General features: G+C 46.2%; 2 protein-coding genes across 4 annotated transcripts in view; one reads left to right on the top strand and one right to left on the bottom strand.

Annotated features, from left to right (window-relative positions):
* mbt (serine/threonine-protein kinase PAK mbt) overlaps positions 1–8,619 on the top strand; it is a 50,148-nt gene extending 41,529 nt beyond the window's left edge. For all 3 annotated transcript variants that reach the window (XM_077666181.1, XM_077666179.1, XM_077666180.1), the window contains one exon: positions 368–8,619. In XM_077666181.1, coding sequence (XP_077522307.1) covers positions 368–529 — 162 coding nt within the window. In that variant the 3' untranslated portion in view covers positions 530–8,619. The remainder of the gene's footprint in view (positions 1–367) is intronic.
* On the bottom strand, positions 8,603–27,259 carry LOC144133258 (lysosome-associated membrane glycoprotein 5). The gene is made up of 9 exons (XM_077666182.1): positions 26,922–27,259; positions 24,731–24,822; positions 23,977–24,052; positions 22,295–22,366; positions 20,008–20,201; positions 18,353–18,472; positions 15,897–15,996; positions 13,363–13,548; positions 8,603–13,010 (listed from the first exon to the last, which is right to left on the bottom strand). The coding sequence occupies exons 1-9, from the start codon at positions 26,980–26,982 to the stop codon at positions 12,835–12,837; spliced, it is 1,077 nt and encodes a 358-aa protein (XP_077522308.1). The 5' UTR covers positions 26,983–27,259; the 3' UTR covers positions 8,603–12,834.

The following is a 27,259-nucleotide window of genomic DNA, read 5'->3' as shown; positions in this document are numbered from 1 at the left end:
GTATGCAAGCATCTCACAGAAATGAACTTGTGGTATGTGTATTGTTTTGAATTTGCAGAATTTAAAGTGTTCCGCCACAGAAAATGCAGGGCCTTAGCCATGACCTCCCATTCATCAGTCTCTCTCTCTCTCTCTCTCTCTCTCTCTCTCTCTCTCTCTCTCTCTCTCTCTCTCTCTCTCTCTCTCTCTCTCTCTCTCTCTCTCTCTCTCTCTCTCTCTCTCTCTCTCTCTCTCTCTCTCTCTCTCTCTCTCTCCCCTTTCCTCTCTCCCACTCTCATGAACTCTTGTCTGCTGCATAGTGACCGCAGTGTCACTGCAATTCCTGTCGTTAGGCCTAACACAGTGTGGCCACTCTCTCCCTGTTCAGGTGTCCCCCCGCCTTCAGGGATTCCTGGAGAAGATGCTGGTGCGGGACCCAGGGCAGCGGGCCACAGCCTTCGAGCTCCTGCAGCACCCGTTCCTGCGACAGGCGGGACCCCCCAGTCTTCTGGTGCCACTCATGCGTAGCTTCAGGCACAGCCCCTGCTGATGCTGCCCTCGCGCTTCTTCACCTCTCCTCCTCCCCGATGTACCCTTTGTGAGGCATGCCTGCCATTATGCTCTGTTCTGATGCACACCCCTCCATTTGCGGAGGAAAGGAGCTAGAAGCATCGAAATCTGTGGTGCACCAAAAGGGAGGGAAAGAGCATGGAGTCTAGTACTGAGAACATGTAACAAACAAGGGTGCCGGTGGTTCAGTTTGGTGCCGTAATTTCAACAAAGGCGGGGGGGCTAGTCTTTATCAGGCAACAGCCGTTGCCCTTGGCACAGCTGGTATGCGCAGCTGCATGAATGAGAACGGTCAGTTTGCATTCAAGAACAGGCTTTCTTATTTCTGCACTGAACTTGAAATGCCTTGCAGTTATTATTCATCTATAGGAAAATGTTGCGAAACGAAAAAAGTGAAATGAAATTGTGTGCTTGTGACTCACTTTTTGAGTGATCATTGGTTGAACATTCATAGTAAGTTTTCTTATACTGCCGTTACGTGTACATCCCTTTTTCCTCATTTTTTCCACCCCTGAGAGCATGAGTCGCAACGTTTCGGGCATTGCCCCCATGGGGACTGGAATCATGTGAACCTTTGTGGTGACAGCTAAACGCTGTTGCCATGACAACAGCGAAGTGCCCCCTTCATAATGTTGACACCAGACTGAGGCACGGGCAGCCTTGTTCAGCGGTTGCTCCAGTGCATGTTGTTGAACGCTTGGTCAAAACAGTATGTACGCTGCTTTTTTTTCTTTGGCGACAAAAGCAGGGCATGCATCAGAGTTGAGTGCAAGTTTGAATAGGGTGCTTGCAGGGGCTTAAATCGCAGTGTAAACCATTGTAGGTTGGAATCATTGGGCACAGCCATTTCGAAAGCTAGGTTGTGGAAGTGAAAATTGTCGCGTTGACGTCGTCGCCAAGGCCAATTTTCTGCTCTTGCATGCACAGCATCAGTGAAGTCTGTAGCGGCTTTTAGTTGTTCTTGAAAGTGTGACTTTAAATATGATTGCATTTTGAAAATGAGAAAGCTTCTGTACTAGCAGTCCAGGATGGTGGTGCGGCGGAGGATGAAATCCTTCCTAGCCAAGGGCTCACGTGCACTTTGTATGTTCATCACCAGTTCTACGCATGTTATGATCACATTAGGGAATTTGGCGTTCATTGCAGTGGATTTGCATTAGTGTCCTCATTCAATTTCCATCATGGCTAACAAAGCTGGCGACAGGTTCAAGTACTCTGTAAAGTTGAGAATGATTTAGCGGATCAATAGCTTCTGCACTTATAATCACACAGTCTTCCGATAGAGGCTCAGCGCCGCTGTGGCGACATTAGTGCTAGTGGCGCACTCCTGCAGTGCTTTATTACAATATTTACATGATTGTAAGTCGACCCCCCCACATCACATTTCTGAAAAAAAAAAAACTTCGAGGTTGTTTACACTTGGCCTTTAATAATAGAACGCGATAGCACTATCCTGCCACCTCCACTTATCACCAGCCGCTATCAGCTGCCGCGCGCGGGAGCGCCTGTGGTCACATTCCGAAGTGAAAATGTATTAGTCACTTGACTACTCATGCACACTTGCACCATCGTCCTCACTAGTGCTGCCGTCGGGATCGCTGCTGCGGTCCCACAGCTCGTCGTTCTAACATCGTCGTGCAGCGAAATTCCACGCTTCGCAAACAGCCACATCACAACATTGCGTGGAACAGCTGAAAATTTTGCGTCACTGCAGCTGCCACACCTGTATCACCCGTTGCGAACGTCGAACTTGAGGCCCGGCGCGCAGTTCGTTTCTTCGGCGTAATGAATGACAGCCACCTTGAACGTAACCGTGAACGAGTGCCGGTTGCTTACTGTACCCGGAGCACAAATGATGACTGATGAAGCAATACATTAAAAACTTGTGAAATGCGGCCGATAGTAGGCGAATGCGGCAGAGCCAAAGAGGAACTACGCGTGAGCAGCGTCGGCTCATCCGTCGGCTACCGACACTCCCCGGCGCCACTGCGGTTCCAAGTGGGGGTGCCGTTGCGATTGGAACAGTGGCCCTTCCATCAACTATTGGCGCTCCCTTAAGCTCCGAGTGCACGGTTGAAAGTAAACAAAAAAAATGCTTGGACTGCGCCCATTAAGAGTAGGACGGGAATGCGTTATCGGGCCGCCGCCGCCGCCGCTTATCAGCAACCGCAGTCAGCAGCCATGTGTGGGGAGTGTGGGGTGCCAGTTTGCTGCTTATCAATAGCCACCATCTGCCGCCTTGCATGAGGTGGGTATGCCGGTTCTGCGCGTTGACATAGCAGCTGCTCAAGGCCAGCACCAAGAGTGATACGACGGAGCCGCACAGCAAAAATGCAGCCACGCTGTAGCATGCCTGATATCTCGTTTGTTTCACCTTTACTTATCGTGCAATGCTTTGGTTTCGATTTTAAGTCGGCCTGTCCAATTCGGATTTTCAAATTTTGAAAAATAGGTCGTCTTACAATCATGTAAATATGGTACACTATCATTCCCTGCTATACATGATCACATGTTAGTGTTCTGCGAGGTTAGACAGCGGTGACTAGCGATGTGACTTCACAGTGGTAGGGACAGGGCTTTGCTTTCACCTTTATTTTTCTTTTTCTTTTTTTCCTCCTTGTTTGCTCAGGAAGTGGCCAGGGTGCATTCAGGAGCGTTTGCATAGGCTCACGGCTTTGTTCCTGCTATCGCAACTTGAGCTGCTTGACAAATTCTTACGAATGTGAGGCAAGCGGAAGGATACTCATCACAATTGATCGCCGACTAGGCTTGCAATAAGCACTTCTGCTGGCAAAATTGGGGAAGCAAAGTCGGTGCAGGCACACATGGAATGCTTAACAGTGTTAGGATGGCAAAGCCCTCAACCAGCCTTTGCAAGGTGTCACACTGGTTGGCACCCACTTGCATGCTGTGGGAGCTTTATTGAGAGCCAAATCATCTCTATTAAGCTTGGGTCTTTTTAACGAGTGATGAAGGGAAGCACTTTTTTCAGTTGTGTCGAGACCCTTAGCCTTGTGTTGCTTTATACTGTGTAAAATTCATAGTCTAAGTATACGGAGACCCTTTCAGGTCACTAGAGAGTTGGGTGTTGTTGGGCAGCAACGGAAATATTAGTTGACCGCCATTTTATGTCGCTAAATGCCAGCATCTGCAATGAAAATGATAGCTGAGGCTTATGTAATCTTGGCGTATTTAAATGTATGCATACTTCTAGTTTTTATGCCGATATGACCAGTGTTGGTGAATTTGATGGATTGCAGGGTCTGAAGCCTGCGCAGCAAGCTTCTAGTTATGCATAAATATTTGCCAAGGCGACATGTTGAATTAATAACAGTATTTTGCCTCTGTTTTACCTTAGGTGCTGTGTGCGAGTAGTGGATGCTTTTATGGATCTCGCAGACACGAGGAAATTCATTTTTTTTAAGCGGTCTTGTGCGGCAGCTCGGACCTCTCCGCTTGCAGCCTAAGCTGTTGGGTATATTAGTGTTTTTTTTTTTCCCCCTGCACACTGTGCCACGTGCATGAATGATGGACAGGGTTATCTTTTGGATTAAGAAATCTGGCTCAATTTTGCTCTCACTTTTGTAACAACCAGGCTCAAGTTCCTTTGGTCAAAAATATGCCTTTCACTTTCAATACAATTTAGATATCGTTCTGCTACTTTGTGTGCACTTTCTGTTCAGTGTTTATTGGATTTGAGCGGAAACTTCGATCAAGGTGAACTATGCCTACGATTTGGTCAAAGCTCCAGACGCAGGCCACTGTGGTGAGACTTTAATGCTGACATGCTGGTGTTTCATGGTAGGAGTTGATTGGGCCCTTATGCAAAGATTCGAAATTTTTTTACTGCAACAATGTTTTGCGTTAATTTCTGGGAAGTTTCGTTTTGTTTTCGTCACAGTGCAGCAAGAACACTGGTAGAGCTTTGTAAAAATGAAATTGATTAGTGCATAGTAGCCCCTGAAGATTTTCAAGGTGCCTTGGTAGGCTGTGTGCACTTTGAAGCCGCCACTCACTGTTCGTGTTATTGGGCGTCGGAGTACATTTATTTACTCTTATTTAAACAGTTTATTTTCACATTTGCTTTCTCCATCACCTAGGCTAGCTCTTGTCCACTTCGATGAAGAGCACCTGTAGGGTCTTGACCGTCATTATTCTTCTCTAATAGCAGATTTAACTGCGCCTGCCAGTTCTGTTTTCACCAAATTGATTTTACAGCATTTGATTTTGATAGCTAAAGTTAAGTAGCCTCTGGCTACAATGTATAGGTGCTAAGAAACTAGCCTGATGAAGAAGCAAGTCATGTAGCCCTTGTGAGCTTAACTTAGGGTGCGGTAGTAAAACTTGCATTTTGCAGAGTGGCTTCCCTCAGGTTAGTGATCTCCGACTATGTTAACGTGAAAAAAAAGAATAAGCATAGCTGTGCATCCCCAGTACATGGTGCACCATTAGTGATGTACACAACCTCATGCATAGCATCCAAAAAGTTAACCCTTTCATTCTGCTCTTTGGGCTCAATACCATCTACTCTTATGCTAGCTGGAAATAAGTTATGGAAGTTGTTGCAAGCTAGCCCACATTATTTGTGGAATGGCAGTTTTGCCATCATATCTTGTATCATATATACTTGTAGAGAATCTGTGGGATACTGCAGGAAATATAATGCACGGCCACTGCAGACACTGCCATGAGTCATTTTGAGGAAGGATTTCTTGCTTTGGGTGGTGTTATTGATGCTTCTTGTTAGCTTTGGAGGGGTGCAAAGGTGCGCATTTATGGTGCTACATCGGATTGCATGGATCGCACTTTGCACTTTATGGAAGCCATCAGGCGCGCCTTTATGGCAGCTGGTTCACAGGTAACTTTTGTCCAAGTTTTTGCGAATTTAGGTGCATGGTCAGCACATTATTGTGGTTGCTCCAGCATACAGAAGAATGCTTGAACTGATGTCAAACCAAAACATTTTAGCTAGCAGCGGCTTGTGGAAAGCTTCAAGCTTGGGTTTTTCATTAGTTATTTGTAGTGTTAGCTATAAAGATGTGTGTTTCAGGGATGGCATTTTGCAGAATTCTTCGATGGTTGTCTGTTATCTAGTAGTTAACCTTTAAATCTACTTCGAGTTATAAGCGATCACTGCTATGTATTCTATGCTAGTTGCATTGTTTAGCTCTATGCATTACTGTCACTCTTGCATTCCTTAAGTTTAGCAAAGCAGGGTTGCAACAGGAGCTCAAAATTGAATTGCATACGATCAGTCTGCTTCTGGTTCCATGGATTGCTAGTGTGAAATTGAAAATGTAGTTAGCTCTGAAGCATAGGCTGATAAATGCACGAGGTGTAATGCTAAGTACAAGGGTTGAATATCAAGCCAGTATAATCGCGGATGTGAAGCACGCACAGTGATGTTGACTATCTGAAAGTGTTCGTACCTGGCCTTGTGCACCCATGTGTGCATGAGCATTTTCACAGACATCTATGCTATGTGTACCACATAAGTTGTTCACTAAAGTGGGAAACTTTTTCAACTACAGCGAGGTTTATTGCATGCAAACAAGTGAAATGTGTGTCGGTATAAGAGAAGCAGACTGTGAACAGCGAAATGTTTGCATGTGCAGTGCTGTCGGCGTCAATAGGGGCACACAGTTTGCGTTTCACGCACCAACTTCCTCCGCAAAGAGTGGGCAGGGTCCAACTGTTTTTCAGTGAAGTCTACTTGGCAAATGCAATGCAGTTTTGCATTCATAGAACTGTCAGCAAAAGTTTTAGTGTCCGCAACTAGTGCGTTGTGGTGACTGCATCACTTGTGCCACATCTGCATCAAAGATCAGACTTGCAGTACTTGCCATTTACAGGCCATGTTGAGCTGCCATTGAAATAAGCGTGTACTCGGTAGTGTGCTATCAGTGATGATGAAAGTTTACGTTAGGTGTTTGTGTCTGTTACGAGATATAAGTGTGGGACATTGAGTGCAGGTTTCTTTTTTTTTCTGTTTGCTGTATCGCCCATGGGGATCCCTTTCCTCTTCAGCCATTTTGGGTGTGCAAAGGCAAATGTGTTGTTTCTGTTTTTGGCAGGCACTTTTTGGGGGCACGGTACATCCAGAAGGTGGGGATACTTGTATGCTCTCTTATCTTGCCCTAGAGGCTAAACATTCACTGTACAAGATCCAAGTGCCTTGGGGCGTCTCTATTTGACAGCAAAAGGGTTTCCGAGGAAGGGTGTGAGAGCCGTTTGGAGGTATAGGAACATGCACACACAGAGCAATCATTATAACAGTGCTGTTCATGAGAAGTCTGTTGTTTATTGGAGGCGGACTATCTTCGCAACAGCATAGCCATATTAACAAGCAACACTTATTGTTTGGAGTGCTTTCTTTGCAATGGTCACGTGGGTACTGGATGTGCTAGTTAAACTTGAGGTGAAGCATTTGCATGACGAGAAAGTACCAGTGACATGCAATATCCAGGTTCAAATGGTGGTCACTGGATTGCCGTTTCATTGCTGCAGCTGTACAATGTGTACAGTATTCTAGGCCACGTTTAATCAACTTGTAACCCTGAGGTTCTGCACTGCAAAGTTCGAGTTGGCCTCATACATTTTCTAATGAACTCGTCACATTCACAAATTCATTGTTTTAGAGAGGTGGTTCATTTATTTTACAGGAAACTCTTTGGACGACAGCCTGTGCATATTTGTATATAGAGGGAAATGACAGCAGTTATGGTTGGCTGTGTGCTCATCTTTACATTGATTTTCCTTGCCTTTCAGAAGAAAAGAAAAAAGCCCAAAAGAAATGAATGGTTTGGTGCCCATTTTGGCTTTTCTGACACTGCATTGGGCGTGTTTTTTAGTGAAACCTATAGGTTTGTGGTTGTTGCAAATGGTCACACATTTTCTTCCTATTACATTGTTTGTGTTGGTGTTGTAATGAACAAATATTTGTATCATCACTTTTACCGTGACAATGGTGCATTTTACATATTAGAAGGCATTGTGGATATATTTTGTTGAGCACTGTTGTGGCACGTGTTGTGAGCATTTTAGCGATGTTTAGGGGAGCCGAGATGCAGTTTTTGTTGGGAGAGTCGGGTATTTTGTGTGTGTGTGTGTGTGAGCTTTTTTTTTTTATGTATACACGAGCAGCTGCCTTTCAATATTAGTTCAGCGTAATACATTCCAATGGTGCTGAGGGGCAGTGGGTAATTGTCAGTTTTTTTTTTACTCGTGAACTCTTTTTTTTGTTTTATTAACATATTTGCCTCCATGTGATGTTTGTTTTGTTTTTGTTCTCTCTCTCTCTCCAACTCATTCCTTGATGTTTGTTGTCAGAAGGATGTGGGGAAGAGGTGTTCGATACATCGAGATATTGACCTCACATAGATATCCAGATATTTGCTCTATAAATAATATAGTGTTGCAACACTTGTCATTTTAACAATGTTAAACTGCTGCTTGCAGAAAGCACAGTATATAGAGGCAGCAGATTTTACAAGTAGTTACTGACAATTACCTTTTTCTGTAGGAGGACTTGCAACATTGCGTACTCCAGCATAGGTGATGTCCCAGAGCCGAGTGGCTTTGCCTGAATGTGGTTTTCACATTGTGGGCTGTGGTTCAGTGCCTGTAGACCTTGCAACATCAAAACTGTGCCCAGATAAGGGCTGCTTGTACAACTTGGGTAGAACCCCCATTGCCTGACAGTAGTCACCATACTGCGAGACAGGTACAGTTTTAGTGATTTCTGGAGTCTTCTTTATCGGCTCAGTTTTTGTGTGTATTTTTCCTCTGTGGTACGGCAGCAAATATGCACGTTGGAAGCGTGTTTGGTTCGTGTTCTCAGTCTGTCTAATTGCCAAGGATTTCAGCTGTTGCTGCAGTTGATTAGCTGCTTGTATTTGGGATGCTGAGCATTGGTTATAGTACATACATGACTTCATTCTCTTAACTTCTCGATGCAATGACCTGTAAATACTTGTTCCTTGTGTACATTAAAAGTATCTTTCTTACAGAGGATGTCTACCCTTTATACTGTGAGGCACTCAGACAAATAAATGGAATTTTGCCAATGGTTTTGAATGTTTAATTGGGTATTTTTGTTGTTATTTTGTGTAGACACCCTGTCCACATAATGTCATCAAACAACTCTATCTAGTATGTATGCGACGGTGTAAGAGCTCTGTGGTGCCATTTTATGTGAAGTCAGCTGTATGGTAAATGAATTTTTATTTTTAAACTTCTCGAGAAATGTGTAGCAAGAAAAAAATTTCCATTGGGAACACAACAGTCACGTTCACTGTTCTCTTTACTTGCGTTGCTAAACAACTTGACATGTGAGGCAAAGATCTCTACAAGGCATTTCTGAAAACACAGACAGCTTAACGGCGGTACACAGCTGACAACTTTCATTCATTGCTAAAACGCTGTTTATTCCCAGGCTCAGAAAGACCTTAGACGTGTTTGGCTCGTGATCAACAAGGCAAACTTAGCGAGGCACTGCATCTGCACATTGCTAAATGAACAAATACCTTGGTTTTTCTGTTCTATTAACGAGCTTGTCATATCTTTATATTTTGTTGTAGTTCATTGGTTATTGAGGGCTGAGAATTATAAGCAATGCACATGTGTGCCAAAAAATAGTCACAACCAAAAAGATGGATGCCATGAATTCTAACAGATTGGCATCAGTTTCAGACCTATGTTGCACCTACATTAAACGTGCACTGGTCACCAAGTGTACACACTGTATATGTGTTGACGCATGCGCATCATCACTGCTGATTTTAGTTTTTCAGAAGTGTGAGGATGGGTAGTTTCATGTAGGGGCCAGGGCCTCTGTTCTAACCTGGGTGCCTTTCGAAAACTTCTATATTGGCCAATCAGGTGTCGCCGAAACAGACATTTTTGAAAGCGACACAAGTTATACTAGCCCAGGAAGAAATATTACTTGTTCTGCAATGCAACCTCCCATTACATTATGCATGGTTCTGTGCAGTTCAGTTTCACAATTGGAAAAGTAACAAGTGTAATTTGGTGCAAGCTTCACACATCAGTTTTCTTATTGCGAAGTTCTGCAACCTTTCTTTTTAGCGGTGCCGGTGGCAGCATAGAGTAGATCCAGCCATGCCCGTTTTGAATGGAAGACTTTATTACAATTTCCCTATGCACAGAATAAGATAGCGCAGCCTCATGAAAGCAAAGGCAGCATACAAAGGCTGAGGATATTTATCTGGAAGCCCTTATTGAGGTTCCTGTTTGGAGACCAAGTGTGATTACTGAGGTGTATGAAAGGAGAGCATAAGGTAATCATTTTTTAGTCTTTTTTAAGTTGCTTTATTTTTATTCCAGTGAACCACTTGACTCACTTCATGAATTCACTGGCATGGGCAGTTGGTTGGTTTTTCATGGGTAATTTTTTCAAGTGGCAAGGTGTACACTCTGCCACAATAGTGTCACATTGCACGGCTTTGTTTTCAGAGAAATTGTGCATTGATTTTTCATCTCTTGTCACTGCGAATGAGTGATGCCACTTTCTGACATGCAAAGGTGTCATGATATTGCATTAGTTAACAGAGGTAGTTTAGCTGCCTTGTACTAGATGCTGGCATTGTGCACATGAAGTCTGGCTAGGTGGGCACTGATTAATCAGATGCATACCACTCATACCTTCCACACATGATCTTGTTACTGTCATGCACGCACCATGTGTCTAGGACTTCTCCAGATGTTTCAGCAATCTTTAATGACTCACCCTCATGCAACAATATTCATTCTCAACTTGCGCCTATTTCAATATGTTAACATCAGAGGTATCGCGCATGTTAGGGCTTTCGAGAACCATGTGGACTAAGATGTTTTATGCTTCTTTGGAGAGCACTCGATACAGTAGTGGTGCAGGAAGAGGCTTCCCTCTTAACCTCGCCCTGCGTTGTCAGGATATCAAGCTTTTGATAGCCAACATTCACAGGTCTCTTCGCAGAAATGGTTTCTGCATCCTATTGCTTCAACATCACGCATATTGTACTGCAGCACTAAGGTGACATTATGGGCTTGACCTTTGGTCATAGCTGTATTTTTTGTTGTCCTGATATAGCTTGATGAATGCTCGAAGTCTGCACAAAATGGTCGTGTTTCCTTCGGACGTAACGTGGAACATTCGCTCATTTGTCAGTTCTATATAGTCGAAGGAAATACTAGGTGTCCACATGAAATGTTACCTGCCCTTGTGTCATGTAACGGGAAAACTGAGGAAAATGTATCAAATCAAAAATGAATACAAGTGGGGCTAGTGCATAATAAAAAAATAAGCGCGGTGCCGCACAATGCTGTACTAGGATGACGCTTGACCAGCAATAAAAAATAAAGGCAAACCAGTAGTGACGATTACAGTGCACCGGCTAAATGTGATAACAATAGTTTTCTAGCATAGCGGTAGCTTAAAATTTATGTGGACACCCTGCATAATCTTCTGTGTGCACCGGAACAATGTCAGAACGGTAGAAACATTTATGTCGGGTATTTACTGCACCCACTTCTCGGACACGCCCTTAAGTTCTTGAGCAACCGCCTCCTCAGTCACATGCCCGCTCCTATTTGCAAGTCGCATGTTAGCATATAGCTTCAACCTCCCTGTTATTCGTTCAGTCTTGGATGTATTGATGCATACTTATCGCTGAAAAACTATTGCCTTTCGTTGCTCGAAAGCGTCTCAAAGTAGTGCGTAGACCACACCGCGCGTTCACAGGAAAAATCATAATGCACTGCTTAAAGGAGTACAGACACTACATTTCGGTTGCATGTTTTCTTCTTTGTAATGATGCATAAGACATTACTATACATGGTATTCCCCTATGGGCACTAAATAATTTATCAAATTTTTTCTCGCCTCTTTTCGTTGGTTTTGGTTTCAACAGCCACGTGATCGCTACGACATCAAAGGTCCATATCAGTCACGTAAAACATAGGAAAAACTGCGATGTAATCACTGCTTTGTCATTTTAATTCACCACAACACTGAAACCACCCTGCCGCAAGAGGCAGAACACAAGGAATAAAGCAGCACCGATTACATTGGAGATTTTCTTGTGCTTCACGTGACCTACCTGGAGCTTTGATCCCATACCCATCGCTTGGCTGTTGAAACCGAAACTAGTGAAACAAGAAATTTTATTATAAATTATTTACCGGTCACAGGTGAATACCACGTGCTGATCCATCTACGATAATGTCTGACACATCATTACGAAGAAGAAAAAGTGCAACGAAAAGTTGGTGTCTATACTCCTCTAATGGTTTTTGTCGACCATATCCACGTGTGGCTTGGAGAGACGCACAAGGCAGCTCTGAAAAGGAGCACATATCGAACGCTGCACAATGCCGTGTTTTGCGTTGGAGCTGTATTTTTTTCCGAAAGGAAGCTAATTGTGTGTGTTACGGCCTTTGGCAAAATTTAAGAGCTCAAGGCGGTTTGCTTCTAAGCCTCATGGTGGACTCGTGAGCTAGGATAACTCACCAGTGCAGGAAAACTCATACTGGTACAACCTTTTTACCTCTTATCCCAAGTAACCCATTCAAGTTGGCTGCAGGCATATATCCATCCTTCAATGCTTCTCAGTTATGACAGCCAGGGTTACCCCCGTGGTAGTCATCGCATCTCCGCAAGAGTGTTCGCACGGGAACCTCTGTTCCTTCACCTCCGGTCATGTTGTTTGAAATTGCCTACAAAATTGATACACGCAAGCATACGCTCTGCTACTGCAGCTGGGCTATGCCTGACGCTTCCAGTTCGTGCATGTGCATGCGTGAAGGCGGCGTTCGTTGCTAGGTGGCCTGCTAATGACGTCATAGGTGTGTATCGGTGCTATTATAACCCATGGTTTCTTAATCACACCCAAATCTGCCATTAAAATGCCATCCTCAGATGGGTTTTCAGAAGCTGGCAGACATACATGCGCCTGTCAGCTCAGCCTTCAGTAATTGACGGGCGTTATACGAAACTTTCGATTTGCACTGAGCAGTTCGTTCATGACGATATATTACAGGGCTCCGAAAATTGTAAGACAGGTTGCCATATTTCTTGAAACACACGACCTATTATGCGTTGTGTTACTCGTATGACTAAATAGCACTGCTTAAACCCTTGACCCGCTCTTTCGGTTTTCGACGATGAACAATGACACAGAATCTGCTTTCTGGCGAGTTTTGTCGTACCCATGGCGATGGCCGCCGCGGTGGCACGAACGCGATCCTTCTGTATGTGCAACGAAGACGCGTGATTGGGGGAGGCGCTCAGTTCATAGTGTTGTAGTCGACGCGTCGCACGAAGACCGACCGGTAGAGCGCGTATCCGACGACCACGGCCACAGCAGCCACGGCGAGTGTGGAGCCGACGGCGATGGGCACCGTCTCGTCTTGCGGGAAGGGGTCCTGGACACCGGCCATGCGCACCTGGCTGCAGCGATGCGCTGCGCGGAGGAAGAGGGGAGGCGAGATGTAACCACTTAATGCTTAGTGCAGTGCCATATACTGGCCATGTATGTGTGCATCTGGCATTTGATTTCGTTTATTCAATGGAGAAAGTGCATCCGCATTGGGCAATTTCTCGCTCATCCTGTCGGCTGCGCCAAACAAACTACTATAGTAATGCTTGTGCAAGGCGTATTAGCGTTAATTCCACTCCATCTTTCTCATCTCCGTGTTCTTTGTCCCTCTCCACTTCTCGCGTTAACGGCCGGGGACGATACAATAGTCTTGCATCATTTACAGATACGAATGCTAACGCTGTCGCTGTGCGAAAGCAAAGCTCTGATTACTCACCGGGCCCGTAGGTACCCTGAAAGTCGTACGCCTGGATACGCAGGTCCTTGAATTGTACCGCCACCTTGCGTCCTCCGCGAGAATCCGTCAGTGTCACCAGCTTGGGCGTCGGGCAGAAGTACGACTCGCCCATTGGAGTCTCGAACAAGGTCATGTTGTCCGAGCTCCGGGCCGTCCGCTTGCCGGCTGTGAGGGAGCGAGTCGACCGCGCGTTGTCAAGTAATGTGCATCACTGTCAGTTCTGTGCATGGGGCCAGACAGTCACTTAGGGTCCTTCGTTTTCTGTCTGCTCGTATTCTTGCATCCCAAACAGATTTCTTAACAAGGTATAAACCAGGATTTAAAGTATTCAACAACTGAAAAGCCCCCCTCTTAAATAAGTGTAAGACATCCGTTAATCTTCCTTCGATGTCTTCAACTTTGTGCACTGGAAAATCACGTTCTCTAGAAGCATTTTCAGGTAGTGATCGGGATTAGCCATTTTTTAAATAGATTTAGCATCGCGCGACGTGCTACCGCGATCCGCCTGCGCGGGAAGCCACTGCGCATGCGCAAGTCCTGATGTCACCAGATGGCGCCAGGTGCCGGCAACTGACTGTAAATACCTGTACAGTAAGAGCGTTGACACACAGTGGCGGAAACGAACTAGAAAGCTGGCCAGTAAGTTTGCCAAAGACGAGGAAGGAGAAAGAAAGAGCATTAAACGACAGGTTAAAAACGTCGAAGGTAAAAATTGGATAGATTCAATGGAAAAGAAGCATAGTGTAGAACTATATCGATGCTAGAAAAGGCAGATCAGGAAGGAAACGTTTTATGATAACTCAAGAGGCAGTGCCGTCCTCTTTGAAGCTAGGTCAGGGTGTCTTAGAACGCGCAGCTACAGAAAAAAATTTAACGAAGATGACACATGTGCTGTGTGTGGTAAATCTGAAGAAACAACAGAACACCTCGTCCTAAAATGTGATGGTATCCATCCCGATGTCGATGCAGGCACAGTCACTCTTCCTGAGGCCTTAGGGTTTAGAGATAACAATAGTCATGTAAATAAATCTGCGGTGGAAATTAGCAAAAAGCGATTGGAGGATTGCTGGCACAAAAGCAGAGAGGTGACATAAGTTTTAAAGTGTAGGAAGACGTTTTTTTAAAGGAAATGGCGATTTGTATTAACAACTTACAGCAGAGTAAACAAAAATAAAGGGAAAAAAAACAGCATAGTGGCGACAACCACTGCCCCGTTTCAAAGGGGACGCTCCTACCTTCCATCCATCCATCGACTCGCAAGCCTGCCGCGTCAGGACCAATCAGCGCGTGCGCAGTGACGGCGCGCGGAGGCGAATCGTTGCAGTGGCCGCGGATCGCGCTGTGCCATATCTTTCTATCATGACGCAATAAGTTTGAAATGTTCGTTCAAGAAGCGAAACGCCAAAGCACAGGTTCTTTACAGACGTTTTGCATCATTGCATCAAGCGCTAACCACGCTAGTACGTTCTGCTCCAAGGCTTTTGTGAGCGTTTAACTCGCGTGAAGGGAAGAGACATGCCATTTGCGAAGGTGCAGCCTGCATGTCGCATGCATTGCCTCTTGCCACCCGGCACCAACGTGACAAATCCGCAGGCTCATGGTAATACCGCTGTGATAACCGCCCAGCTCGGCTCCCTCGACGGCGCGCCAAAAAGCGGCTTGCTAGTGACTAAAAAACAAACTAGAGGGCGTTTACGCTGGTGAGGGGAGCGGAGCATTTACCATGACTTAGCAGTATCAGAACGAACCTTGCTGCTCACTTTTTGAATCATAGCCCTTTCTTCTTAGCGGGCGATTCAGTGCGTCCGATATTCGTTGTGATATTCGGGACGGTCGGTGGCGATGCAAGCGCGTTATCTGGAAAGTACCGTGTCACGTTCAAATAGAGCCCGGCCGACAGCTATGGTCATTCTCATCTCGACAAACGCCAAGTGCACGCCTCACCGTCGCAACCGCAGAGTTACTTCGTTTCTTTTGAAGGCCCAAGTTGACCCAGTGAGCAGTTCGTTTGAGTTTGCTAGCTTCCCTGCTTGCCACTACCGCGAAACTTGGGGCATTTTGAGGGGAAAACAACTACAGCGGTAAGGTAAGCCTATGCCTTCGTTATGCCACGTCCTTTGAGTGTTGTGCCACGTGTTTTGAATGTTTTTTTTTCCTCGATACCAATACTTTATAGTTGACAATCTTGACCCTCGGGCACAGCCGTGACACATGTCGGGAACCTGCCTTAGCTGTGGTATCAAAACGCCCAGGGCAAGGTACGCAGTGCTAAGCGTTGTGCCCAGAGCAAGGTACGCAGTGCTAAGCGTTGTTCCCAGATGGCAGAAGGCGTAAAGAACGCCGAGGCCATTGTTCAAGCAATTGTTACACGCGAGAAAAGACAAGGGGAGGTAACAGGCTCAGGTAATGATCATTACGTGAGTGTCCGGGTGGAGGAGGGCGGATGCTAACGGGGAAGAGTGTGGAAGGGGGAGGTGAGGGACGAGAAGTCGGGAGTTGTTGGTTTAGCTTACCGTTTGTGGCTCCCGGGAAGAAAGGGGAGTTCGTGTTGAACTGGATCTCCATTCCGCTGACTTTCCACGACCCACGACCTTTGTCGTTCACCGGCGGAACCTTCGGAGAAGGAAGTCGTTGCTTCTTGGGCGCAGCATATCTCTTAGCGCTCATTTTAATGAGCACGGGGAGTTAATAACGTTGATAATTATGTATAATATAAGTATTCTCGAAAACGTGCGTCCTATTCACTAGTGTCTCAGCTCTGTCTCCTCCCGTCGCCGTTTGCGAGAGGCTAGATATTTACCTTGGGGGTTACTCAGATCTGTGCAAAAGTACAAGTAGCAGTCGTGGATAAGGCGGAAAGCTGCGCTAGTTCGTTGTTAGTTTATCCTATTATGAAAAGGATAGCGCATCAGACGAGGAACAACGAAGAGATGACGCTCGTCTGAAGCGCTAATCTTTTTATAATAACAACCGTGCTACGTCAGAATTTGACCACTTTAGCGTTCAGATGTTGGCCCATGGCAGAAACCTTTCCAGCGTCTTCAAAACTGACCCGCCGCGGTGGCTCAGTGGTTAGTGCGCTCGGCTACTGATCCGGAGTTCCCGGGTTCGAACCCGACCGCGGCGGCTGCGTTTTTATGGAGGCAAAACGCTAAGGTGCCCGTGTGCTGTGCGATGTCAGTGCACGTTAAAGATACCCAGGTGGTCGAAATTATTCCGGAGCCCTCCACTACGGCGCCTCTTTCTTCTTTCACTCCCTCCTTTATCCCTTCCTTTATGGCGCGGTTCAAGTGTCCGCCGATATGACACAGATACTGCGCCATTCTCCCCCCTCCCCCCCCAAAAAAAACAAACAAAAACAAAACAACCAACCAATATTCAATATGGCTCGTGCGACAAGCAAGTTGACTCTAGACATCATTGTGTATGCTTTTTCAGGGATCTAATTTTTCTTGACATCCAACTCGCAAGGGAACAGAATAGGAAATTCGATGTGAGCGTTCCGTCGCCTGTTCCCACCTGGGTATTACTTCTGTGGAGAAGGACGTTCTGGAGGGCTAGTTGGTTCATGATGAACAGAAAGGGTATAAACTGCGCGAACAAGACGGGACGAGAGGCACACAAATCGACAGACAAAGCGCAGACTTCCAACAGATTTTATTTGTGAAAAACACATCGTTAATAAGGCCAGAGAACATAAGAAAAAATAAGAAAAACACTATCACCATAGGGTTCAACGATATAAACATCAGCAGAAATTTACAGGTTAATCAGATCCGATGTGAACACGAACGTGCCCTTCTAAAAACTCTAGCTCTGGTGTCGATAGCGAGGGCGAGCTAACGCAGTCGTCACCCCTTTTGGCCATCAGGAAAGCTTCGATAACCTCCCTTTCAGTTTTGCTGCGTGCATAGGAGAGGAAAGCAGTTTTGTCTAGGAAGGGAACGCAGTTGCGGCTGCCACAGTTCTTTCAGTGTAATGGCAGATTGCTACCTGTGCCGGTGTGCATCGATCGTCTATGTTCAAGGGCTCGCTCATTGAAGCACCGGCCAGTTTGGCCGATGTAAACCCGCGCGCAAGATAGAGGTATCTGGTAGATAACCTCGGAGGCACACCTGGTGAACTTGGTCTGATGATTCTTCTTGCATGACCTGTGTTCCGATCTTGTTTCTTTTTTCTCTTCCGAGAGCATGGGACAAACTTTTTTCAACTTACAAGGCGCTGAAAACTCTACATTTATTCCATATTTGCCTGCCACCTTCTTGATGCTGTGGGAAAGGCAGTGAAAATATGGCATGACGAAGGGATAGATACCTCTATCTTGCTGGCGGGTTTACATCGGCCAAACTGGCCGGTGCTTCAGTGAGCGAGCCCTTGAACATAGACGATCGATGCACACCGGCACAGGCAGCAATCTGCCATTACACTGCAAAAACTGCGACAGCCGCAACTGCGTTCCCTTCCTAGACAAAACTGCTTTCCTCTCCTATGCACGCAGCAAAACTGAAAGGGAGGTTATCGAAGCTTTGCTGATAGCCAAAAGGGGTGACGACTGCGTTAGCTCGCCCTCGCTGTCGCTATCGACACCAGAGCTAGAGTTTTTAGAAGGGCACGTTCGTGTTCACATCGGATCTGATTTACCTGTAAACTTCTGCTGATGTTTCTATCGTTGAACCCTACGGTGATAGTGTTTTTCTTACTTTTTTCTTATGTTCTCTGGCCTTATTAACGATGTGTTTTTCACAAATAAAATCAGTTGGAAGTCTGCGCTTTGTCGATTTGTGTGCCTCTCGCCTCGTCTTGTTCGCGCAGTTTATACCCTTTCTGTTCATTACTTCTGTACCGGCAATCACCACGCTTTACCTGCACGCGACTCTTTAGCGCTGGGGCGGTCAAGTGTACTGCGTCCTTTATATTATGTATCGCTTTGAACGCGAGACGGCCGCGTGCTCACGCGTGACACACTCACCCTGGAGAACATGAGTATGAAGCGGAACACGGGCCAGGTGAGTTCCAGAACGGGCTCCTGGTCCTCCGTGGCACAGATGCCCTTGGCCTTGGCACTTTCGGGCATTTTCAGAGTTACCGTCTGCGTTAGAGCACGGTGAGAAAAGCGTCAGCAAACTTCCGCGAAAGCTGTCGCCTGTCGTATAGCCACGCAACCGTAACGCAATGCTGAAAGCTCCGAGTGCCCAGGAAAAGTATTCATCTAAATCGGACAGCGTCTCGTGCACTGTACTGTCCTCTCATTTACACTATAGATTAAACAGTTTCTTCAGTAACGTTTTGTCGGTGTAGAGACACTTTAGTCGGATACAAAACTTAAGTCTGCGGTGAAGCTCCGCCCACATTCAGGACCGGCGCACAGAATTCCTCCACGACAAAAATGTAGGCCGCTGTTAAAACTTCTCTTGTCACCTAAACAAGAAGCTAACCATGAGAAAAAAGTTACAAGCTCTAGAATTTTGATACTTGGCTTGTTTAATAAAGTCAAATATTAAAAAGCTGATTTCGTTCACTTTTGTGGCTGGCTAGCGGAGTAATACAGTACGCCGCGGACCGTGGCCCAGTGTTAACAACTGCTGTTTTTTTTTAAGTTGTATCCTACTATAACAAAAATTACTCTCTCACTTCGAATTGCTTGCGCCTCTGTGCTGACAAATCGCCTAATGGAGCGTTCCGCACATAAACTGTACCTAAAACTCATAGGATACCCAAGCTCCCAGGAGGTATCGGTTGTCCATCCTTCCTGTTCGATAGGGAGTAGATGGAGATCTCATTTGGCGGCGGAGGCTGAGTTCGGCCTGTTCGCAAGTCGGGCTGAAGCGTCCATGTGCACATAGTGGGAAAGGCAGCTGAACATGCAGTCATGTGCAGGGCGGCAGTCATGTGCAGGGTGGATTCTGGACGGTGAATTATGGGTGGAGGGCAAAGTTGGGTCGGTAGTGGGTAGAGGCCTTCTGGACGGTGGAGGTGGGAGGTTGGTGACAGGGGAAGCTCCTGAAGGCTGAACGTGGGGTGTTTGGTGGTTGAGGGTGGCCTGGATGGGGGTCTCGATAGATGGAGGGAAAAGGTGGGTGGGTAGTGGATGGAGGCGGCATCACACAACACTAGACGGACGTATTTTACGAAACTAAGGGCGTAGTAATGCTAGCACATTATAAACGAACAGAGAGAGCATGGCTATAGGGGAATAGTGCACGGAGTAACTGCTGGCGGCGGGTGGAGGCGGAAACGTGCCGAGCGCTGCCTGAACCAGGCACACGAATACTTGTGACCTCACGCACTGGAAGAATGCTGCCATAGCTCTCCGTGCCCTGGGCGCATGCACTTGTGGGCGGCCAGTGCGCCGGTATCTAGTAGATTTCGCAATATACAACTGTATGCGCAGTCCCGTCCTGTAGTGCGACGCAAGGCACGAGTTCGCATTGCACCCCACTGTGCTGCCGCCCGTACTTGTGCGCATGCGCTTAAGTGCTGAGTCCGCACCGCCACCGGATTTCGGGTCCGCTATAACTCTACCACGGTCGGCTCAACAGCCTGCTAGAGGCGTCGTTGAGAGCGCCACCTAGGTCTTGCGACATACGCGCTAGGAGACTTAGCAGACGAGAGAGTTTTCTTTACCTGCAGCCCTCCCCTGCTGGCGTAGGTGATGGTGAAGAAGACCTGGAACTTGGCCAGAATGCAGACGGTGCCGTCGGTGGCATTCCACACGCCAAACGAGAACTCTGGGATCGGGGCTCGCGGCGGCACGGCCGGTGCGCCGGGCGCAGGCGCCTGTACGCCATTGCCTGCTGCGGCGCCGGCCGCCGGGGGCGCTGTGGGCAACGAGAAGTTAGAGTTACTATACAGTAACTCTACGAGAAGTTCCGCAATCTGTTGCGCTACTTTTTCCACGGTGTTGAAATTTGATGCCTTCCACGCCACCCGGAACACTAAATGATATTTCAAGGCTGCATTTTCATTATTGCCTTTAAGAAGCTCGCTGATGGCTGCGCGTGGTCGAAAACACACTATTTGGCACACATTTTGTGCACGAATGTGTCGACCGTAGCGAGAGAGAGAGAGAGAAAGATGAACGGAAAGGCAGGGAGGTTAACTAGGCGACTCCCGGTATGCTACCCTACTCGTGGGAAAGGGAACGGAGGGATAGATAGAAAGGAGAGAGAAGAAAGGGTGATCACTAGTTCACGTGTCCGCAGGCCATTACTAGCAGGGTGCACAGGGCACACAATGAAATTTTATAACAGAATAACTGCCTGAGGGGCGAGTTGGTGCATGATGAAATGAACGGCTGCGCAAATCAGGACACAGACAAGAAAGAGACATCACATGCGCACACTACCAACTGTTTATTCTATGGAAAAGTTGAATATTTAAACAGTCCCGATCAAGCATGATACTCATCCCATTATCACTTCGAACCCAACACGTGGTATGAAAAGCCGCTACATCAGGTTAACAGACTATATACTGCAGATTAGACTAACAGATATATCTGATCAAAGGAATTAAAAACAGATGAAATGAACGGCTGCGCAATTCAGGACACAGACAAGAAAGAGACACCACATGCGCACACTACCAACTGTTTTGATGAAATAAACGGCTGCGGGTTGTGTTTTTAATTCCTTTGATCAGAGATATCTGTTAGTCTAATCTGCAGTATATACTCTGTTAACCTGATGTAGCGGCTTTTCATACCACGTGCTGGGTTCGAAGTGATAATGGGATGAGTATCATGCTTGAGCGAGACTGTTTAAATATGCCACTTTTCCATAGAATAAACAGTTGGTAGTGTGCGCATGTGGTGTCTCTTTCTTGTCTGTGTCCTGATTTGCGCAGCCGTTCATTTCTTTCAAATTTCATAACCTTGCACTCAGTCCTGAGTCCTTCAGGAACTTTAAAAGCGCTTTCACAGCCCTACTCTGCGATGAAGGTTTAGTCCAAGGACTCAGTATCTTGGCTTCTGTAAAGGGTCGAGGATCTAAGCTGCGGAGCATTGCAGCCAGGAGGACACGCTCACGTTCATAGCGAGGGCAGTCACAAAGTAGGGGCTCTACTGTTTCGTCGCACCCACAGTTCTCATACGCAGGGGAGGGGAGTCTGCAATATCGACTAAGTGGGAGCAGGCATTTGTAAACGCCACTCCCAGCCATAGACGACACAACAGCGTAGCATCGCTGCGGGAGAGGCCGGACGGAGGACTGAGTTGAAGTAAGGGGTCGAGATATTTCCCGTTTGGGATATGCGCTTGGATGTCCGCGGATATTCGTTGAGAGTTATCGCATGCCCCTGCTATTTTGCATGCGCTCGAGAGTAGAAGTCCCGTAAGAGGGTACCGGTGCTGTGCGTATTTGCATAGCACTTCGTTATATCAGGACATATCATGTACGAAGATATAACTCGCTGGAATCGCTTTTGCGCGACGCTATTATTTCGCGAGTGATAATAATAATAATTGGTTTTTGGGAAAAGGAAATGGCGCAGTATCTGTCACATATATCGTTGGACACCTGAACCGCGCCGTAAGGGAAGGGATAAAGGAGAGAGTGAAAGAAGAAAGGAAGAATAAGTGCCGTAGTGGAGGGCTCCGGAATAATTTCGACCACCTGGGGATCTTTAACGTGCACTGACATCGCACAGCACACGGGCGCCTTCGCGTTTTTCCTCCATAAAAACGCAGCCGTGTCCAAATCAATAGTTGCTGAGCGTCTCTGGATCTTATTTTTTTCTCTTCCATATGGGCACATCTATAGCTATGGCAAATATTTATGAAGCGGCAGTTTTTTTTTAACGAGCAGTGATTTTTTTCCCCCGTGCGACTCAGACGTTTAGTTCTCTTTCAAAAGGAGATGGTCATTGTATCGTAGCGTTCCTAAATCCAAATACTCAAACAACATCAACTCACCATTGGCGGGAGGTTCCACTTTTTGAGAGTCCGAAGGCGGAGCCTTCACACTTGCCGATGCGGCTTCTGTTGCTGCAAGAGACAACAAATTTTTGCAGATGCTCTTCGAAATAAATCAGTACTCCCAGGGTCAAGCTTCGCTTTCGATTGCAAGGTCACGCACGAGCTGATAAGAGCGATGAGCGGACAGAACTATGCGGAGGTAAAGAGTCTGCCATATGATACCAAAGAAGGAACGCAGTATCGCCGATTTCGACCGGCACAGTGATATATGAGGAGGCGGCGTCACACTACACTAGATGGACAGATTTTACGAAACTAAAGGCATAGTAATGCCAGCGCATTACAAACGAACAGAGGACATGGCGAGGGAAGGGTGCACGGAGTAACTGCTGGCGGCGGGTTGCGTTCGATTGTCTCACTTGTGCACCCGGAATAAAGCGACTCTGAGGACCATTTGGAGTTGCCCTGTGTCGATAGGCTCCCGCGTTCTAATCACCAAGATACTACTCTCACAGAAAACGGAACTTTTGAAACCTAAAAAAAAGCAAAAAAATGAAATAAAAGTACCGCCACCATCGGCCGATTTCGCAAACAGAATGTGGTAACATTGAGAGTTTCACCATGGATCCCTGAGGCCAGGCTACAGTGGCATCCACTTCCTTTCTGTAATCACGAAGTCTCTTTCTCTCTTGACGTCATAAGTGGCGGGAAAAATAAAGGCTTCACTTTTAAATCAGATTTTCTCAGCAAGAAATGCATATTTTGCCGCCTAACTAGCATCATCATAGCCAGAAGGAGCCATGTAATCGGTTTTTGCTAAGAACAAGAAGTGAATGGCGTTGTAGTCAGCGTCTTGTGTGTGTGTGTGTGTGTGTGTGTGTGTGTGTGTGTGTGTGTGTGTGTGTGTGTGTGTGTGTGTGTGTGTGTGTGTGTGTGTGTGTGTGTGTGTGTGTGTGTGTGTGTGTGTGTGTGTGTGTGTGTGTGTGTGTGTGTGTGTGTGTGTGTGTGTGTGTGTGTGTGTGTGTGTGTGTGTGTGTGTGTGTGTGTGTGTGTGTGTGTGTGCGTGCGTGCGTGCGTGCGTGCGTGCCTGGGTGCGTGTGAGTGCGTGCGTGCGCAACAGCGATGCGCATGATTTAATTATTAACAATGTCGTCCTAAATAGCAGAGGAAAACGTTGTAGGGAAACCTGGAAAAGGACTGTTTAAGGTAGAGCACGACTTTGACGCGGTGTATAACTACATGGTTTCTTATGTGTGTGTGTGCGCGCGCGCATGCGTGTTTGTGTGTTTTGGGGGGAGGTTAGAACAGTGTGCGAAGTTGAAGAAAGGATGCTTGTAGGCTAATGCAGCGAGTCGTACAGGGCTGCGTCGTGCGCATTATAACATGCATCTAAAAGAGGTTGTGTTGTGTAGGGTTTAATGGTACATAAGCAGCTAAGGCCATCATGCGCCAAACGCAGCATTTAAATGGGCAGAGCAAATTCTGTCCCTCAAAAGTTCAGCTACGTCACATCTTACATGACGTGATAAACTGTCTCTATCTCCCACAAGGGCGCAATCATTTCGAAGGACGCTTGAGCAAGGGTCCTTGTACGTACGTCACCAACATTTCAAAAGTAAGCTGTGTACTCTTAAGCCTATCTAGATTTGAGGTATTTGGCAAGTGGCGTACCGACTTACCGTTATCGTCTGTCGTCTCCCCAAGTTCCATGCCTTTGGGTTCATTAGCTCGACTCTGGACTCGTGGTTTGACTTCCTGCAAAAGGTTGCGCTTTTTCAGATGACAGAATATACCCACTACCTACGCCAACAGCACAAGTGTGTGTTGTTCGAGGTTTGTTATGTGAGCACTATTGGAATCACTTCCGCCTTCTTGCAAACAACAAACGTTGGCGACAGCTTGATTATCGTGCAGACCACGTGCTTATTCACGCAACGGTCGGCTTTGAGCCAGTCGACCGTTGGACTTTAGTGAACTTATCACATTCTACTTTGATATACTTCATTGCTTGCACGTGATCGCCGTCCTACGTATAAATGTACCCTTACAAAAATTTCTTTACACAGTTTGTAGACTGTCCATAGATTTCTGTATATGAAGTCTATAGACTCTCTATATATACAAACCCTAGAGAACAGTCTATAGGCAATACAAATACTATAGACAGGCTATTGACAATCTATAGATTTATGGCCATTCACTTTTTTAGACTTTTGTCTATAGGCAGTCTATAGACTATGAATAGACAAAAATAAATATCTATATGAAGGCAACATAGTCTATAAGAAGTGTGTAGACTGTCTATAGACTATTTTTGTTAGGGATAGTACCTACGACCAAAATGATCGCCGCTAGAATTCAGGCAGGTTATGGCTATTAGGTTGCGCCTTTTCTCACACGCTGTTTCAAAATAATACTTTTTTCTTTACTCACCCGCAAAGCGACATACTTGTGCTGGGGGTCCGGCTGCCAAACTACTGTTTCCTCGTAGTCAATGGCTTCGGCAAAACAGGCACATAGTATCACTGGGAATAAAACAAATTACGCGGTTACTTGCACGTTGCTTTCAAACTTTGTTCTCTCACTGTCAGTGTCTAAGCCCATCGCCCGTCGCAAACGGTTTAGCTAATCGGCAAGGACGGTCAGGTCTCGAGAATTCAATGTTACCGTAGAGACACTAGACAGAGGGTTGCTTTCAAACTACGGGTCACTGAACATAAATCTAAACTCATTGTTTTGTTTTCTTCTATATTGAAACACTTGCCAATGCCAAAGATATATAGGAACGTTCAGGAGTTTTTTTTGTAGGTCTTATAATTAGGCTGAAACATGTCAACGTATGCTGATTATAAGTGGCCGTAAAAGCCCACTTAGAAATTATTTAAATATACTGATATCATGTGCAGTTATAAAACATGTAATTTGTTATGTTTTACTTTTTATGCATTTCAATTAACCTTAAATTTAAATATAAAGCTCAAGTGTTGGCTGTATTAGATGAATGAACTTATTTTTATATTGAGAGATAGGCGCTATTCAAAACACAAAAAACAACTGAACAGCAAGTCAGTGCTTCAAAAAACGAATTCTGGCTGTTATAAAACTTGGAAAATGTATGCTGCTTATCGTGTGTTGCTGTATGAAAGCAAATTTTCAGGTGCCCTACAGAGTTGAAAGAAGGCCTTTCAATTTTTTTAATTCACCTCATTTCGTGCCATGTCTTCCTTGGTATTAATTTACATTATGTTTTTTTTTAAGGAACAAGGGAAAAGGTAGGCTAGAACGTACAATGTGTGCAATGGCAAGCAGCCGCCGACTACCAAGTGTTGTGCAAATGAGCATTTTAGTTACCCGGAACTGCATGAATAAAATGCTGCAAAGCAAGGTTGAACCGGAAACTGTGGCTGCGTTCTGGATAAGTCTCATGCTCGTTGTCTGGGCAGCCGCAGAAAGCAACACAAAACACGGCTTTCACAGAAAATAAACTTGTGAGGTTGGACGTTGTGCTGGAAACGGAGTGCGAGCATCGGGAAAATCGCTTCGGTCGGGGCATGCTCCCAGCGAATCCCCACCCAGGACTAATACACTTGAGTCTTTAGTAACAATGCTGTGTTTATTTTGGCTTTATACAGCACTATTCCGGCCGTGTATTCTTAAACATTTAAAGTCACCTAGCACGTCTATCGCACATTCGCTCCGATTTCCCCCGCTTTGCGTTCAGCAATGCGTGCGGCAGGGGCACAGAAACCTCTATCAAGCATGAAAGCGGCTCCACAGAATGCATACTCTCACAGTCCCTTTGATCGGCCAACTCATTCAGTGCTCCTGATGCTAAACAAGGTTAGGAACGTGGGTCGTTTATATTGCATAGCGTGCAGGAACCACATTCTAGAGTACTGCACATTTAATACCTAAAGGGTGTTTTTTATTTTACGCAATGCTTCTGGCGCGTGACGGAGGAATAGTAAATATTTATGAGAATCAATATATTGCAGTGCGCCGCGCCGTGAACGCACGCGCCAGCGGCCTGAATCGCTGTTAATTTATGCAACGGTTTTACGATTTCAGAGCTGACCCTGTAAAGGATGCACCACTGCAATGACATGAACTGCGCGGAGAAGCTTACCTCGCGCAGCATCGGGTCATTCATTATGTTATGTTGCTTACACCTGCGGATTTGTTTGCATTGAACATGGACACAACTTAGCACGCTTGTAGAATAGCTTCATCATATAAGGTTTATGATCGGTGAACATGTTTTTTGTTTGTATCATAGCGGAAATTCAAGCGAACCGGCTGACAAGCTGTTTTCTTTCCCTGACTATATGTGTTATAAGGTGACGACTCTTGTGTTGAAAATTGTAACCCACTTTTTAATCCTCTCTAAGGGTTTTATTGTGTTTTTTTTTGATGTGTTGATGGTGGAGCACTTTACGTGCGCATGTGATCTACTTTGATGGCTCGAAACGCTTGGTTCACGATACCAACACCAATTAGCACCTGACGGAAATTTTTAGCTGGGCTAGCATGTGCGAAGCTATGTTTTCATAAATACGTGTTTGCAGTGTGCGGGTGCAACAGGGGTTTGCGCAGGCGTACATGAGGAAACACTCGCCGGGCTTACCTCCTACGAAGGCTGCTGCGATCGCACCGCGCAGCCCAACGTCACAACACCGCTTCTTCATCGCGGTTGCATTAAGAACGCGACCAGACCGACGAGACACGGGTGAAGATCTCTGTCGCGGCGCACTATTCTCATGCGAGCGACTGTTACGCAGAGGACGCCATATTGCATAGGCGGTGCGGCCGGCCGGGTTCCTGGTGACGAGGCTAGCGGGCAGCGGCGCGTCGAGGGTATGCACTCATCGATCGCGGTGCGGGCTGAGCTGCGAAGCGCGCCCCCTTCGCAACTCCGTAGTCGGGAGCGGAGCACGTCGGCCTAAGATCCCTGGCTGCGTTCTC

Source organism: Amblyomma americanum, chromosome 5, assembly GCF_052857255.1.
Source record: "Amblyomma americanum isolate KBUSLIRL-KWMA chromosome 5, ASM5285725v1, whole genome shotgun sequence".
Lineage (NCBI taxonomy): Eukaryota > Metazoa > Arthropoda > Arachnida > Ixodida > Ixodidae > Amblyomma > Amblyomma americanum.
The sequence above is the reverse complement of the archived record's forward strand: the minus strand, read 5'-3'. Positions and strand labels throughout refer to the sequence as shown.